Below are 17903 nucleotides of genomic sequence, written 5' to 3' on the forward strand. Positions count from 1 at the left end.
GTCTTTGGACTGTGGGAGGAAGCCGGACAACCCGGAGAAAACCCACGCAGACACGGGGAGAACATGCAAACTCCACACAGAAGGGCCCCAGCCCAGTCTCAAACCAGGAACCCTCTTTCTGTGAGGTGACCGTGCTAACCACCACACCACTGTTCCACCTGCAGGCTGTATCATTTAAACATACTCAATTTTGAAGCCAGTATGGACTCTGATTTTAGTACCAAATACCAAGACAATACATTTTCAGTACCTCGGTTCGACTATTTTTTTTTTTCTACAAAACCCCTTTTCCAGTTTAATCAAATATGCCAAACTTCTCAAAATTTTGTATCATTGTTTATTGTTGTCATGACACAAGTAGCCCTACAATAACTCCTCACAGATAAATATTTATAACATTTATATCTAGGTTGAGAAATACCAATCTAACCATAAGTAAGCAGACCTAGATCAACTATATATGCTTTTAACAGCCAATGCTACAGACACATTTTGGTTGCTGCTAAAAAAAAAAGTTGAGGTTTGATACCCAACCTTAGTAAACACACTGCAATCCACCTTGAAGATACATTTTTAGCAACTACAGTAACCATGCAGCCTTGACATCATGACAGTGGCTAAAAGGCATCAGTTATGTTGCTGTTAAATGCTAACAAACTAATAATCATTCTATCTGGGTAAATTGAACTATCCAGCACAGCAGTGCTGTAGACACCAGACTACCTTTGCATATAGACAAAAAACTAGGTGAACAGATCAAGTTCTAGCTTTTCAGAAAGACTGAAGTAATGTAATAAAGTAATCTTCAAACAATGTCACCGTTTTCATTCAACCTTAGACTGCATCAAGAAGTAGGCCAGTATTAAAAAGACTTTCATTGCAAAGTTTTTTTTTTTAGCATGCAGGAATGTATTGTCATTAGTTTCCAGATGGAGCACATGGGTCCACTCGAGGCTGAACAAAGCAAAACCCACACAAACTGCTTCTAATTAGTGTATTGGCTCTACTTGGCAGACTCAGATTCTACAGTAGTGGGAAAAAAAACATCTTTTTGAGTTGTGCAATGGACAAATGAGATTATTCAGGATTATTTTTCAAGATACAATTTTGTCTCTCATCATCATCTTCAGCCTTATGTTAAATTACCTCACTAAGCCACTATTTTCATTCAACAACATCCAGAGGACCAAATATTTGAATTGATACAGTCAATAATTCCTGAATTTTATCATCCCATTCATATGGTTTTTACTTACTTTGGCAAAGACTTTTTTATCCAGTCAGTAAGTACAAAGAAGGCTCTCATCAGAAGTATTTGAAGGGGACTTGAAATACTGTTTAAAACTTTCACCATCTTTCTCGCTGCCCTTGGGCCACAGGCTGCAGCTTTTCTTGGGATCTCATTTTAGCGGACTAGATTGATCGCTGTAGGACAGTGTGCAGTTATGTTGGGGTATAAAGGCATTGATCACAGGTGATGAATACATCTGGAAACCTAAATATATTTAATTTATGGAGATATGAAAATGACAAAAGCCGAAAAGTTGGAGATGTTGGCAAAATAACAGCAAATGTTTATCAATCTTCCATGATAAATTACTTTAACAAGGAATTGATCATAAAAATGGTTATTGTTATTAGTAATTTTCAGTCAATGTCTTTGGTCTAAATTCAAATGACCATTGCAAAGCAAGATAAAAAATTCCCTGGGCTTTTATTATAAAGCTAGAAATATGGTTAAACCTCACCACTACCCACGACTTTGCAGTTGCAGGGCACTTGTCTTTTCAGTTGTCCTTCACAGATACAGTATAATATAGTCTCAGCCTCTGGGAATATCAAGATTAGCTACAGCATGGTTGTAATTTTTGGGGAATGAAAAAAAGCTCTTTTGTGTTCTCATCATTGCCCTGTAAAGACCTCTGGCTCTGTTTGAGGAATAAAGGGAGAAGAGGGAGACTAGCGTTTTCTTTGGAGATTAACTTTTTAAGGAGCTGTATGGTAACAGGCCCGCTCAGTCTGTATTAACGGCAAAACCCTTGGTAACCAACTGTTCAGCAAGTTTTGAATTGTTCACTATCACAGTGGCCCAACCGTAGACATAGAATAAGAGTAGAACGGGCATTGAACTGTTTTTCCTGTCATTTAATGAATATAACCACAACGGTCGCTGTCTTTGGATGGCAACGGTACACATAAAAATGTCCGCCGCTCTGACCATCCTGCTATGTCGATTTTAATAGAGAATGTCTGTTCTACTCTTGTTGACCTTGTGGCTGGTCAAATGACGTGTTAAAACGATATATTCATGTTGTCGGCCAAATAAAAAGTCAAGGGCAGTTGCTTTATCTCTCCGTCTGGTGTCTATAGTAGTATGACTTGCTTTTAATCAGAATATGCTTGATTATCATACACAGGGAATGTGTTAGTAGAATGTTTTTCTGCAACTTTAACCATGTTAGAAATAAAAGGATCACTTAGTGGTCACATAGATAAGATGTCTTATTTTCAAAATATGGGCTCACTGTATTTCTGTGGTTGCAGAGGTTATGGGATGGTGAGGCTCCAGTGATTTGTAACGCAAGCATGCTGGGGATGTAGCCAGATCATGCAGGGGCTGTATGAAAAATGCATCAAGGTAATGTAGGCCCACTGGCTGTTTGTTCAGTTGAGGGGGTTTCTGTCATCACTGACATCAGTGATATGCCAGATGTGATTAAAAGCTGTGATATTCAAGTTTTCTCCAGAATAAATTGATTAAATGCAATATTTTCCTTTTTCGCAAGGAAATCGTACCAACAACAGTGATCAAATGTGTGAAACTAACTAACAGAAAAGTTAAATGTATGGCAGGATAGAATGCCTTTGTTTGTCATGCGCACCATTCTGCTATATGTGGGCTATGTAGCTGCAACTAACAATTATTTTTATCTCGATTCATCTGTTGATATATTTTCTTGAATAATCAATTAGTTGTTTGGTCTAAAAAAATGTCAGAAAATGGTGAAAATAGTGGATCAGTGTTTCCCTAAGCCCAAGATGACATCCTCCTTCGTCTTGTTCTGTCCACAACTCAAAGATATTCAGTTTACTGTCAGAGAGGAGTAAAGAGATCAGAAAATATTCACATTTGAGAATCTGAATTCAGAGAATTCAGACATTTATTCTTAAAAACCTGATTAATCCTTTATCCAAATAGTTGGCGATTCATTAAAAAGCTAACAACTAATCGGTAATCGACTACTAGTTGCAGCCCTAGAGGGCTTTGCAGATGCTGGTTACCTTGCAGCATCAGTCTGCATCAGTCTGCCAAAGGAAAAATGCTCATTGAAATGAGATAAATAATGGTAGTTTTGGTCTGCAGTGCAGCTGTCGTCTTAAGGTACACATTTGCACTCTTGTATTCTGTAGGGGATTTGCAGTGTCATGGTGTTTTCTTTTCCTTATGACAAAAAATGTCAGAGAATGAGACGATTTAGTAAAGGAAGAGTAAAATTGAGAACAGGTAGCAGCGGTGAGAGGGAGGAGTCATGAATGGTAAAAATACAGTACTGGGAAGTGGATGGGCAGAGGCACAGACATAGACTGACTCACAGTTAGTCTGTCTCCATGTTATCCTCCTTCCTTTTCTCTCTCTTGACAACCCCCCCCTTACTATTTAACCCCTGTCAGACAGCTCACTGGGGAAATCTGTTTCTACTAGCACATCCGTCTCAAGTTGAAGCCCATTTGTAACGATTTACCAGCCCTCCTTCTGTTTTTCTTTAGCTAGGCCTTCCTGTTTCTCCCCTGTGACCATCATTACAAGATGTTGTTTCTACTACCAGTAGCACTTTGGTGCTGCGCTATCAGCACCTTTTGAAACATGTTAAATGTCAAATGTTATCCTCAATGTATGCTCTCTTTTCTTTTACCTCCTAGGCCGCAGAGTCTGGCATTGTGAAGATTAAGACCATTGCAGCCAGGAATACAGACATACTGGCAGGTGAGAAAGTGAGAAGGGTGGTGGTTAACCACAACTGAGATATCTATTTACCCCTTTGTCAGAGTGAGCAATTCACTCTGATTTTAAAATGATGCATTTTCCCACAAAATATTGTATCTTGGTGAGTTTTTTTAAATATTAGTATTATCTTGCTTTGTCTGTTTTTTCACAGTTAAACCTACAAGCAACAATATCCATGTTTTTATATTGCCAAATAAATTGCTAAGATTGATTCTATTTAAATAGTACATTTGCATGTTCTGAACTCACTACAAAGCACTTACAAATGTGGCTGACTGGTCTCTTGAACAATAGAATAGGATTTTTTCCTATGCTGTCTTGATCACCAACATCCAGCTTTTAGTAACATTTGCAGAGTTGAGACGTGATCGACATTTTCCGAGTTCAACTGTTGACTGTCTCACTCCAACAGCCCCCTCTGCACACTGTAAACTGCACAGCAACTCATTGCAGAAGAGCTCATTCATCTTTGTCTACAGAATGGATGTGTTAGTTGTCACAGCAGCGTAATGAGGTGTTACAAAAAGACTGAATGGTGAGACCTGTTGTGCAGGTGTAAATTATGGAAGAGAAGAAGCTAAATGCAACGATAGACAATGATACAGGTAGTTAGAAGAAAAGCACACATTGTTATATATAACCATTTTTAATTCATAATATAACCCAGTCCAAATATGTCATCAAGCTTTGATATTTAAAAGAAATGATACATTTTAATCAACTTTGAATTAATAATTGAGAACTGTTGAGCTTCTCCAGAAAGTTATTTAAGAGTGTCTCCGGTATGTTATTCTGTAGTTTTGACTATTTAATCTGTGCATTGCTGCAATACCTCTACTCCTCTGATACTGATCTTGATTTTAATACAGCAAGGGGTTCATAGAATACATTAACACGACTTAATTTGGATTTATACATAAGCATTCTGAGAGATGTTTAATGTTTGATACCCCCCCCCCCCTATTTGAAGCAACATTTATAGTACAGTGAAAAATAATTTACAGTGACATTTAGTTTTATCTCTGTCCTTTCCCTGCAGCTCTGAAGGAGAACAGTTCAGAGGTTGTGCAGCCTTTTCTGATGGGCTGTGGCACCAAAGAGCCAAAGATCACCCAGCTGTGTCTGGCTGCAATCCAGAGACTCATGTCCCATGAGGTGGTATCTGAGGTGAGAACCATGAGCTAGCCCGACGTTTGAAATGCTGGCATATACTATACATACAGTACACTAAGGCTGCATGCACACAAACTCAGGTTGATCCTGAAAATTGTAGCAGGCTTGTCAGGCAGTGGGACTGTCACTCATGGCCTGTTTGTGTTACGCACTGTTCTCTTCTTTAACTCCCTAATGTAGCACACATTGACATTATATTCAACTTAGGCTATTGTTTTCCGTCAGAACATTGTTCTGATCTGGACAGTTCCGACTGCACCTGAAGCCAGCTTCATGTCACTAGAGGGACTGAGTGACTGTGCTGGAAACAATCAGCTATAACACAAACTCCGAGGCAGTTTAAGTGCTTGTGTTTAGTTTGCCTAGTTTTGTTCAGAGTTGCGATATGGGCACGCAAAAATAGAGATAAGCAAATAAACTTTAACACAGGGCAATATGACAAAAATATATATCATTCAAGTTAATAAAATGCAGTAGTGTAATTGGAAATATAAAACCCATACAGCCCTTTTTGGAACCATGTTATTCCTAATTGATATTAGTCCAGTAAAATATAGTAAAATATCTGTGTAGCTGGTCAAATGCCTTCTTTATTTCAGCTCTGAATCATGGCATAAAAGTAGCACATCAAACAGTAAAAACACCTAGCTGATGTTTAGTGTTGCCATATTTTACACAAATCTCTCAGGCATCATTTCCTTCATTTTGTATTTGGTAAGGTTGTAAAATCAATAAGAGCCCACTGCTCCCGTCTGGATCCATCACCTTGTTTCACTCTACTTCCTAGAATGACACCTTTTATATATTCATTTATTTCTTATTCTGTTTCATGCCAAATATGGCCCTTCCGCATGGGAATACAAGACACCACTATCTAACATACATCTTCTAGGATCATATTATTATTATCATGTCACACAGGGCTTGCCAATTCGCTAAACACCGAATTAATGCATAAACGGTCTCCTCACAGGCTTACAATTTAAGTTCACCTTCCATCTTAGGCATATCCGCAGGGTAATTCATTCAGATCAATACAGGAATCAATGCAACTCATCAATACCCAATCAGACAATGTAAATATTAGAGTAGATCATCTAAATACACACACACACACACACACACACACACACACACACACACACACACACACACACACACACACACACACACACACACACACACACACACACACACACACACACACACACACACACTAGGGTGTTTTGGTGGAATTTTGATCAACTGTTTAACCTTTCTTTCCTCTTTTCAGTCAATATTTTGCACAGTTTGGGTACAAATAATAATCAAAAATGTTCTAAATGTATTTTACTGTCAACTTATTGTTTCAAAACTAAGCCACGTCAATTCAAACTGTTGCATATTTTCACACCTTAAAGGGTACTTACTGTCATAAACACAATTTTACTGTGGTCTCCTTGATTGTGTGAGGCAGGTTTTCTCAGCTAGTCTGAAGTTTTGGGAGTTTCTCTTGGTCTTTAAAAGAGCATTTTTTTTGTTTCTTTTTTATCCAACTCTGCCTTTCACATAGACGGTAGGACATTATAGCCCTGCAGCAAAAAGGCTGCGTGAAAGGGGCTTAAGACACAGTCTTCACATATAATACCAAACACACATTTTCTGATCCATTGAACACTGTAACTTCTATCTTTTTCTTTGGCCGCAGCCTTGAGAGCGACCCTGAACTGCAGGGTTTAAAAGCTACTTGAGGGCCTCACAAGACAAAAGTCTGCTACCTCAGTATTGATTCTTACAGTGTCACTGGAGGCAACTTAGTCAGATACTTTGTTATATAGAGAGATTGTGGTGATAGTTAATGTAATTTCTTTCCTTGGTGAAGGAAAGGGGATCTGTTAAAATGTCTTGGAAGAAAATGTTATAATAAGAAAAAACAGTTACTGAATTGCTTCTTATCTGGCCCAGGAGCAAAACTGTCAACATTACCAAATCTGGGCATCAACCTCTGCAATGAGAAAACTGCTAATGATAATTGTGTGCTCCTGAACTGGACCACATACGATGGGTCACCCCTGAACCAATTGTATCTTTGCGAGTTTGGGAACAGAGATTTAGCATAAACTCTCAGAACGTAAACATTTTTTAATTCTGAATTATCTTGAATGTACCTGTGGATTTAGAGCTGAAACGAATAGTATCAGACAGAAAATAGTAAGACAACAAATTAATCATGAATCATATCAAGTCATTAATCATGCGAAAATACCAAACATTTGCTGGTTCCAGCCTCTCAAATGTGAAGAATTGCTCATTTACGTACTTTGTTTTATATCATTGCACATTCTATGTCCTTTATTTTTGTTTTGGACTTTTCGACAGAATAAGGCAATTTTGTGGTATTTTATAGCTTAAAAGGTTGATTTATAAATCTAAGAAATAATAGACATTTTAATTGGTGAGCATAAAACTCATGAATTGGAAATTGAATGTTTCTTCTTTTTATCTTGATTTTTTTATCTTGATTTTATTTTTTGAAGGAATAAGTCCTGTGATTCTAGCTCAGAGGGATTGAGTTATAACTAGATGTATTTTGGACAGCTTGACCCAAGAAAGGACACGCAGTGTCACTTTTTGTGAGCATCAAGTGACATAATGTTAACTGTCAGCTAGCTTTGGTGTTATTGAACTCTTTGATGTTGTGACCCCTAAACAGGCAGCACCAGCTGGTCGCATGAGTGTCTGTTTTTATGCATGTCTTTGATTCAAGGTTGTGTAACCTCAGGCGGAGCTCTTACTTGACTTTTTTAGGAATTGTGATACTGCCTCTTGAGTTGATCTCCAAGTACTTGTGCATGCATGCTGGTGGATGATCAGTAATATGCTAAGATTTGATAAAGATCAATGTAAACAATGTTAGTTGTTTGTATGTGACAGGCAGCTGCAGGGAATATCATCAACATGTTGTGGCAGCTGATGGAAAATGGTTTGGAGGAGCTGAAACTTTTACAGACGGTCCTGGTCCTGCTAACCACCAACACAGTCGTACACGATGAAGTACTTTCCAAGGTACAAGAACAAAACTTCTGTATCACGCATATATCATGTAACCTGTCTACCATACATTTGTAATCTTTGACTATAATGTTTTATACTCATAAATAGAGATGTTTGTGGTATTCTTCCGCCAGTTTAGGCAGCATCATAACACAGTGCAAAATTATATGGGCTCGTTCTGTTCAAACTACTTTTTTGTTAAAAGTCACAGGATATCAACTTTTTCTACTGTATCAAGTTACAATCCTTGTTACCTGAGACGGCTGAAAACACAGAATATGCTTGTATTTTACCCTTCCTGAAGATGGTATACAATATACACATATGCACAAAGGCCACATAATGAATTTAAGTGTTTCCCTGCCCAGGCCATCGTGCTGTGTTTCCGTCTTCACTTCACCAAGGACAACATCACCAACAACACAGCGGCTGCAACCGTCAGACAGGTGGTCACTGTGGTCTTTGAGAGGATGGTGGCTGAGGATGAGCGTTTCAAAGGTCAGGAAAATGGGAAGTGCATATAGTGATGGAAACATTGACGGGATGCAATATTTTTACAGAAAAATGTGATGTCTTATGAAAGATTTACAGAAAATTTAAGCCTCAGTTCATGATCATCGTGCGCTGAGGGAGAGGTATGTCTACGTAGAGAGTACGGATTAGTATACAGGTTATATACGTATATGATTCATGGGAAGTTGAGCTCAAAGCTTATTTATCAGAGATTGAATTTTAATATTAATGAATCAGTAACATCTCCACTCTGAACTCACACTTACCCTGTTGATTTACTTCTTTTACTGTTGTACTGCCAATTAATTGCTTAAATGCCTTAAATTTAATTTGTATACCCCCCAGGCATTGTTGAGCATCCTCCCCCTGTCCAGGGAAACACCAACAGGCGGTCTGTTAGTACGCTCAGGCCGAGTGCTAAAGATGCATACATGCTGTTCCAGGTATGTCCACCAGAGGGCGGCAGCCTTCTACACAGCCCTCTTCCAAAGATGAAACTTTAAGACCAAGTTGGTTTTGAAACATGCTCATGATCTCATAATGTGTAGACGTGAGACAAGAAATCAAAGTCCTGCACATAACTGGAAATTGATGACCTCATAACAACAAGATTCAAAGTGGGCTTTAGTCGTTGCTGTCATCTTTGCCATGAGATGACATTTGCAATCAGAATAGAAATTATTTTCTTTGCAAACTCCAGCTATACAAACAACATATTTAACAGCAATTATATATTATATTATCCTGATAACATATATTTGGAAAAGCAGAAATATATATATATTTTATGCATAAAATATATTAAATTTACAATAGTAATATATAAAGATTAAAAGCACTGTAATAATGTGCAAAGTACTTTAAAAATGTGCAAAGAACAGATTGTCCATATCAAAGACAGGGGGTGACAGCCCTTTTTGTAGATAGCCTCAGCGTTTATAGTCCAGTTCAACTTGTTATTAAAGTACAAGAAGAAGTAATTAAATGTCCCCCATCAACCACGACGCACTAGTGTGTGATCATGTTCATGCTTTCAGCAAAACTCAGTGACGGCACTGTTTCAACCACATTGATGTGTTTAGGACATAACACACTATTGTTTAAATGCTGTTGTGTGCTTCCCTGCAGGACTTGTGCCAGCTTGTGAATGCTGATGCCCCCTACTGGCTGGTGGGGATGACAGAGATGACCCGTACATTTGGCCTGGAGCTGCTGGAGTCTGTTCTTAATGATTTTCCCGGGGTGTTCCTACAGGTACATGCAACTTTACACATTATGTACAGTATTGGGACACTTATTAAAAAGATCATTTAATTTATTCCTTTTCTTTTTCTTTGTGATTTATGTTTCATGAGATATTTCTGTTATTTTGTCCACCTCCTGTGTTTTATTATCTTTACATCTGAGATTATACAGCTCAGTGAAACCAGTTCTCTTTACCTGTAGTATGTTTTGATCTGATCCCAACATCCCTCTCTGTCTTGATGTCCTACCCAGCACCAAGAGTTCAGCTTCCTGCTGAAAGAACGGGTGTGCCCCCTCGTCATCAAACTCTTCTCCCCCAACATCAAGTTCCGGCAGGGAAGCAGCAGCGCCGCCTCACCAGCACCTGTGGAGAAACCTTACTTCCCCATCTGCATGAGGCTACTACGTGTGGTCTCCGTCCTCATCAAGCACTTCTACACCTTACTGGTAAGGGGCCAGTCTGCAGTGATAGTCGACTGGCCAGAAATGTTGCCTGATGGCTACTTTACGAGTAAGTGGTTTTCTCCAAACGCAGAGCTGATACTCTTGATTGATCTGGTCTGATTAGCATTGGATTAGCGTAGTAGTAGTTTTATCTTAGTTCTGCCCCAGGCGATTTAATGAGCTTAGCTGCAACTAAGTAATTAAGCATAGCAGCTGTTTATTTTAGTGATATTCTATCAATCCTTAAAATGGAAATTTGGCTTTTGCCAGTCTGTCAAGAAGCATGGTAGGGCACAGATGCTTAATCGGAGCCTGAAGGGATTTAAGGACTTTTCCAGAGGCCAGCTTCCAGTTACAGGACAAAGCTGACCAAAAGTCTGTCCTAATCGGGATTGGGGTGTGTTTGTTAAACAGGTGACTGAGTGTGAGATCTTCTTGTCTCTGCTGGTGAAGTTTCTGGATGGGGAGAAGCCACAGTGGCTGAGAGCAGTGGCTGTGGAATCAGTCCATCGGCTGTGTGTGCAGCCACATTTATTACGGTAAGCAATATTAAGTGCTACAAAACAAAACACACATTTTAATTAATGAGTCTCAGAACTTTACTAGGATTTTTTTTCCTGTCTGGCTTAAATTCTATCTCATGTTACACAGTAACAGAGTAAAACAAAAGACTAGTATTTTTGTGCCTCACACTGCTTGAGTGTAGGTTATCATTTCCTAATGACTAAATACCTTCTAAAAGACTTATAGTGTGAATGCTGTCAACAGGATACTGAGTTATTGAAATAGTATGAATGAATTTTAACCGTAATATCCCCATGATTCTAGGAAAAGCAATGGTGGTCAATTAATTGATCCATCTGTTGATCTCTGTCATGGTTCACGGATTCATAGGTAGAGGATGATATGATATGAGATGTTTGCATGCTAACGGCTACCATGTACTGCTGAGGCTGACAAAGAGCAGCTGAACCAGATGGATGTTTAGCTGATTCTTGCTGTTTCTTTCTTACTGACCTCTCATTACAAAATCCTGCAATTCTTGTCCTTTTTCAGTTCGTTCTGCCAGTCCTACGACATGAAGCAGCACTCCACTAAGGTATTCAGAGACATTGTCAACGCCCTAGGCTCCTTCATCCAGTCCCTCTTCATCGTCCCCAGTGCGGGCAACACTGCGGCCATTATGGCACCTGCTGGTCAGTTCACTGTTTTTTTTTTTAGAGCAACCAAATCCTCAGTTTGAGGTCTATGAGGATGGTACAGCTAATCAGTGCATTATGTGTATGTACTGCTAACAGTAATACAATTATGATTCCTTATGATTACCATAGAAAAGTCAATAGATTTTCCTTTTCTTGTGTCCATTAAGTTCTTTAGATGTTTCATATATGGGAATGTCATGGATATTTGGGAGCAGAAATTTGTCTTCTTATCTTACTTGTTTTCCTTCCAGGTGGCTCAGGTTCAGGGACCCAGGGCACAGCACAGGGCGGCCCAGGGACAGGAGGGGTCAGTGGCAACCTGACAACCCAGGCTGCTTTTGAATACAGAGGAACCTGGATCCCCCTTATGACTGTTAGTGTCCAGGGCAGCGCCAAGGCCACCTAGTAAGTACTGTTACTGCACAGACTTAAATAGTTCCCCTTTGTCACTCATTTTATCTATTTTCTTTCATGTGTACGCACATTTAAGTCCTAAACCACACACACACACAAACACACACACACACACACACACACACACACACACACACACACACACACACACACACACACACACACACACACACACACACACACACACACACACAGAACAAGTGAATAGTTGTAGGGATCTCCTGCCAAGTGGCATAATATAAGCTTTTAGTATCCCTACAAAGTCAGCTGTATCCTGCAAGCAGTGATAAATGGGTTAGCATTAAACAACAGAGGAGCATAATAGGGCAGAGATCAAAGGCTTATCCCTGCTTGAGGTGTGAATACTATGTCATTTGTTTTTACATTGAAGGCAAGGTTTGTAATACAGAGAGTTACATTAGCCAGAGGCCTTCCTGTCACAAAGAGAGGTGTTGTGTAAATGTTCCTTTCCCATGGTAATGAAATCAATTTGTTGCAATTGGGGTTCTTGCTGGTGGTGTTGGAAGCTGACTTTCCTTAGTATGTAGGAGAGTTTGATGCTTTTAGGGCGCACTCACACTGTCCATCCGTACCGTGCCCATGCACATTTCACAGCTAAAGTCTAGTTCGTTTGACCAGTGTGTCGCCTAGTGTATGCCTGCCGACCACGGCCCGTTTAGGAGAGGTGGGCTTTTGTAAAGCAGGTTTTCACATGTACAAGCACCAGCGTGCGCACGTGTACGAGCACGAGGCCTACAGGGATTCTGATCATTTTATCTGCGCCTGTTCGGACATAGTAAAATGGACAGGCCGTGCGCGGACATTTAAAACAATGGCTCACAATGAGTCCAAAAAAAACACAAAGCCAAAAACGTTACCATGTTTTCTGCACTGCTTTCCATTATGTGGCCAAAATACTGAGCGCTTTTGTGACCAAAGTGACGCATCGCGATGACTTCAATCAATGCATGTGACGTGTTACGGCGTGATGACGTATAGGCAGGCAAAAAGCATTCGCGCCGAGACCCCAGCGGTGTGAGTACAAACGGGCCTGGGCGGCGAGGGAGGGGGGGACAAGTACCCTAAAGCATGGGGCACGGTACAGATGGACAGTGTGAGTGCGCCCCGAGTGTCTTAAATAAGGAGTGCTGATTAAAAGAGGGATGTCATGATGGGACTCTTAACTAGACACACGAAAACAGTTAAATTTACTGGATGGACTTTTATTCATGGGCACAATTCAGTTCACACTAGAACACATATACAAACACTTTAGCCTCCATCTTATTTGCTCTGTCCCTTTCATTCTCTCTAGTCTAGAGATGCTGGACAAGGTGGAGCCCCCCTCCATCCCAGAGGGCTATGCCATGTCTGTGGCATTCAGTGCCCTACTGGACCTGGTGCGGGGCATCACCTCTATGATTGAAAGAGAATTGGCCATGGAGGAGGAGGCAGCTGCTGAGTTCAGGGAGATTCATCCCGATCAGCAGTGGCAGCCACAACCTGGTAAGCTACATCTTAAGGGGGAAATACCAGAGCATGTGTTGCAACCTGTCCCTATATGTTTACAGTATATGGTTGTATCCCAATCTCCACACTCACAGAATCACAGACTTTGATGAACTTTCACGTTAAACCTGCGAGGGCTGAGGGCTGTCCCTCTGTCAAGACATTTTAAAGCCTCTATGAACACTTTCTGTATGTCTGCATTTCTGCAGACTTTGGCTGAGTGAATTACCCACAATTCATAGCGTCGTGACATTTAAACACAGTGTTACGGGGAAGCAGGTAACATTGAGGAGGGGTTGGGATAGGTGTTCAGCCTGGATTATTAAAATAGAAAGAAACACAAAATTATCATTTAGGATTTAACAAAGAAACAGTAAATTGATTATTTGATCCCTCCACTCTGTAAAGAGCCTAAATCTTCCTTGGCTGTAAAAAGTCCCAAACCCACAATTGTACATAATATGTTTTGGCATCAAGTAGGAGTGTGATGAGATGTCGTCCCACGAGATCTTGAGATACTAAAACGTGACGATATTTCTCGTTGAGGTGAAAAGTTGTGTTGCAATATCAATATGTAAGTGAATAAACGGCAACAGAGTGACAGATAAGACACTGTAAGAAGATAGTGCCCCTTAACACAAACACGTAACACGTGTCTTCTTTAACATTAGGCTACAAGTTATAGGTTCAGTGTCCGCACCTGGCGATCCCTACTCCTCCATAAGGGACGAGTTAGGAAGACAGTTTGGCCTCCTCGCTGTCAGCAGCTCCCAAGCCGATTGACAGTGGCTCAATAACCTGCCTTCACCAGCTGACTGACAGAAAAAGGGCAGGGGGATACTCTACCAGTATGGGTAACGTAGGCTACTCCGCGGCTAACACTATAGAAAGAGACCTGCAGCACCACCCACCACAGCTCTCTGCTAAAATCAACTGTGCCTGTAAAGAAAATACTGAAAGTTAAAAATAGTGTTAAAACTCGTTCTCATGAACTCAATATCATGTATTGTCTTGTCACACCCCTGACATCGAGGTAACCATAGGTAGGCTATAAGGATTCTGGGTGGAAGCACTTATATGAAGCCTTGTGGCCAGTATAGTATATCTTTTCAAATAAGACATAAAAATGTCATGTTTTTGTTTCTTTTCCCAAGTGATACTGACAAAACTGAAGTAAAATAATTCCTCAATAAACTCATGAATGCTTTGTGTTTTTGTCTCAGGAGCCCACCTGGTGTGGGAGGAGATGGTCAGTGCCTGCTGGTGTGGTCTACTGGCCGCTCTGTCTCTGCTACTAGACGCCAGGTGAATTGCCTCTCTACCTTTTTGACAAACTGCTCTTTTGCTGTCAAAAGCTATGTTGGATGTCCACATTTGGGTGATCAAGCAGGAGCGAATGAATTGAAAACAAACAGTTTGCATGTGGTCAAATTTATCTCCTGTTGTAGTGTTTGAAAATATCAATAGAATACAGGACTTAAACTTGGACATCAACTGATGTGATCTGACTATGCAGTTTGGGGGATTTTTTTTTTACGTGCAACTTTCATGTGAAGGACTGTTCAGGCTCTCAGGAGTTGAAATATTTCAACTTGAGTGATCAAACTTGCATGAGTAAAGCAAGCATGAAGCAAATTTATGAGCCCTCTGTGAACACATTAGTGTCCCGTGTCCACATAACTATTAATGCATTTTAGAAAAACACTCAGATTAAGATAGATAGAACCTAAGTCTTAATACATCACACACCTGTGTATTTCATAAAAATATAAATATTATTATTTATCTTATTTTTAGATAATAATATTTTTTTGATACAAAAAATAATCATTGGAATCAGTCTTGATGGAATCGTTGTAGACATCCCCACTTAAATAATTAACACAATTCATGCTAACACATGACACAATAGTGTTAGTTAATTACCACAGACAGACTACACTCTTCACTTTGTCTGTTTTTCTTTTTTTTTCTCCCTCTTGTTCCATCACCTTAGCACCGATGAAACAGCCACAGAGAACATCCTTAAGGCAGAACTGACCATGTCCTCGCTGTGTGGTCGCCTTGGCCTGGTGACGCCCCGTGACGCCTTCATCACAGCCATCTGCAAGGCTTCTTTGCCGCCACACTATGCCCTGACTGTTCTGAGCAGCAATGCCGCCAACCTCTCTAGCAAAGGTACAGCTCTTCAGTTCAGAATGGCACTTAAAACTACAAAGAATACACAGTGTAAGCAGCACCTCAGGTGTCCTCTTGCCTCTTTTATATTGTACAAGAAGTCGTCCATATAGTTAATTGCCTGCACACACATACACAACTACTTGAAATACCTGGATAATACTGCAAACCCTTTGGGGCTGACTTTAGAATGCATGGTTGTATTTCTACTTTAATACTTGCATCACAAAATCCAATACATAACTGTACCACAAACATCTAGAAGTCCCTCTTTCCTACCCTGTACCATCCTCTGGTCATGTGTGTTCATGTTAAACTAATGAGCATATCTCATCTCCCATAAGGTTATACGTGCATGCTGCTAAACTGAGCTTAACATGTAAAATGTTGGCACTCTGCCTGTCCCTATTGCCCTTCTATTATTGCATTTATCCATAACTTTTCACTGTGGTGTCTAATTAGAAACACGAAGGAAAATGTGTCTGGGGAATGTAGACATAAACACACACACAGCTGCTCTCAAACCAACCACTCAGACGTTTGTTATTTGCATATTAGCTTGTAGAGATAAAGCCTGCAAATTGGGTCTCAACCCGCGATGGATGCCTTGGAGTTAATTAAGGAAGCTTTTCTTGCATGTCGTAAGCTTGTTACAAAACCTGCTTGTGTGTATTACTGACTCTTGTTGAAAAAAACTGTGTGTGCGTGTGTGTGTGCGTGTGTGTGCGTGTGTGTGCGTGTGTGCATGCGGGGCATGTGTTCTCCACAGCCTACTCAATCCAGGGCCAGAGTGTGCAGATTATCAGCCCCTCCAGTGAATCTCATCAGCAGGTGGTGGCTGTGGGGCAGCCACTCACCTCCCAGCCCCAGGGCACTGTGGTGGTAAGGACACACGCAGTTATGAAGAGGCTATGGTTACATTTACATTTTAGCAATTTCATTCACGTAGCTTGTTTTTCCAAAAACATAGCTCACAAACACTTTATAATCAAGACAAATACAGTATAAACAACAATTTTACAGCAGCAAAACTGGTAGGATGACAATGAATTCTCTAAAAGAGAGCAGTAGTCCAAAGCAGGACGGAGCCCAGTTAACTCAAGACCAGTCCAAATCTTTGGCTGTGGTTGAATGGTCAAAAAAAGTACCACTTATGTCTTTCCCTAACCACTTTTCCTTGACCTCAATGGAAAAAGTCATGAGGTCAAGGAAATATGTGGAGGAGAATTTCTAACCATTTAGGAAAAGATAACCGCAGTGTGCAGCGCATACGACTGCACTTACATTTGGCTCCATAATTATGCGTTGGCGACTATTATTGATGTTGATCTGCCATGGTGAAACTACAATGTTCCAAAGGGGGACTACAAAAAGTGCATCTGGATACTTCGCCCTGTGCATTCTTACCATATTGTTTCATGCAGGCTCTATAAATGTGGACAAGCCACTGGAAAATATGACTATCGTTTTATTTTCCATCTTATTTTGCTTTACATGTGTTCATGTGAAGCACTCCGTGCATGTAATTTCCTTATCATAAAGCACTGAGCTGTAGTTTATTTAATTTATAAAAAGGTGGTACACAAATAAATTTTAGGGTAATTACATTTCAAGATACATGTACCGTAACCTTGACCAATTCTTGTCCTTTCCATGGTTGTATGGCAGTGGCCGTTGTATTTTATGGTACTAATAGCTTATCATTTTAGTAAGAAATCAAGTTTGAGGTTTTCTACCATTTGACTCGGTTTTGCTCTGGAGAAGTGTAAATTGTATCAGCTAAATCCCTTATGACGTGTATTAAAATGTACTATAATAGAACTGTCTGTCCTTCTGTCAGCTAACTGCCAAGAACATACAGTGCATGCGGACCCTGTTGAACCTGGCCCACTGCCATGGGGCCGTGCTGGGCACCTCCTGGCAGCTGGTACTGGCTACACTACAGGTACTGCTACCACCTGGTACTACTCGTTTACACGTAATCACACACATATGCACACATTCTTTCCTAATTAAACCCTTCAAAATAGGCAGTTCACATTCTCTCTCTTAGTTGTATTTCAAATGTCACATTGTCAACATCAATTCATACAGAACCATGAAATAAAAATCATTATTTGTTAATGTTACGGAAACAAAGTCAATTTAAATTTTAGATTTAATAATTCTTAAATCATTTAATAGTA

General features: G+C 40.1%; 1 protein-coding gene across 3 annotated transcripts in view; it reads left to right on the forward strand.

The window, feature by feature from the left end:
• mon2 (MON2 homolog, regulator of endosome-to-Golgi trafficking) overlaps nt 1-17903 on the forward strand; it is a 38895-nt gene that overhangs the window by 3748 nt on the left and 17244 nt on the right. For all 3 annotated transcript variants that reach the window (XM_083917265.1, XM_083917267.1, XM_083917266.1), the window contains exons 2-16: nt 3922-3985; nt 5046-5173; nt 8093-8224; nt 8581-8710; nt 9071-9168; nt 9854-9979; nt 10223-10417; nt 10829-10953; nt 11471-11610; nt 11868-12021; nt 13346-13536; nt 14763-14844; nt 15536-15717; nt 16487-16599; nt 17558-17662. In XM_083917265.1, the coding sequence (XP_083773391.1) occupies nt 3922-3985; nt 5046-5173; nt 8093-8224; nt 8581-8710; nt 9071-9168; nt 9854-9979; nt 10223-10417; nt 10829-10953; nt 11471-11610; nt 11868-12021; nt 13346-13536; nt 14763-14844; nt 15536-15717; nt 16487-16599; nt 17558-17662 (1965 nt within the window). The remainder of the gene's footprint in view (nt 1-3921; nt 3986-5045; nt 5174-8092; nt 8225-8580; nt 8711-9070; nt 9169-9853; nt 9980-10222; nt 10418-10828; nt 10954-11470; nt 11611-11867; nt 12022-13345; nt 13537-14762; nt 14845-15535; nt 15718-16486; nt 16600-17557; nt 17663-17903) is intronic.

This window comes from Echiichthys vipera (genome assembly GCF_963691815.1).
Source record: "Echiichthys vipera genome assembly, chromosome: 7".
Taxonomy (NCBI): domain Eukaryota; kingdom Metazoa; phylum Chordata; class Actinopteri; order Perciformes; family Trachinidae; genus Echiichthys; species Echiichthys vipera.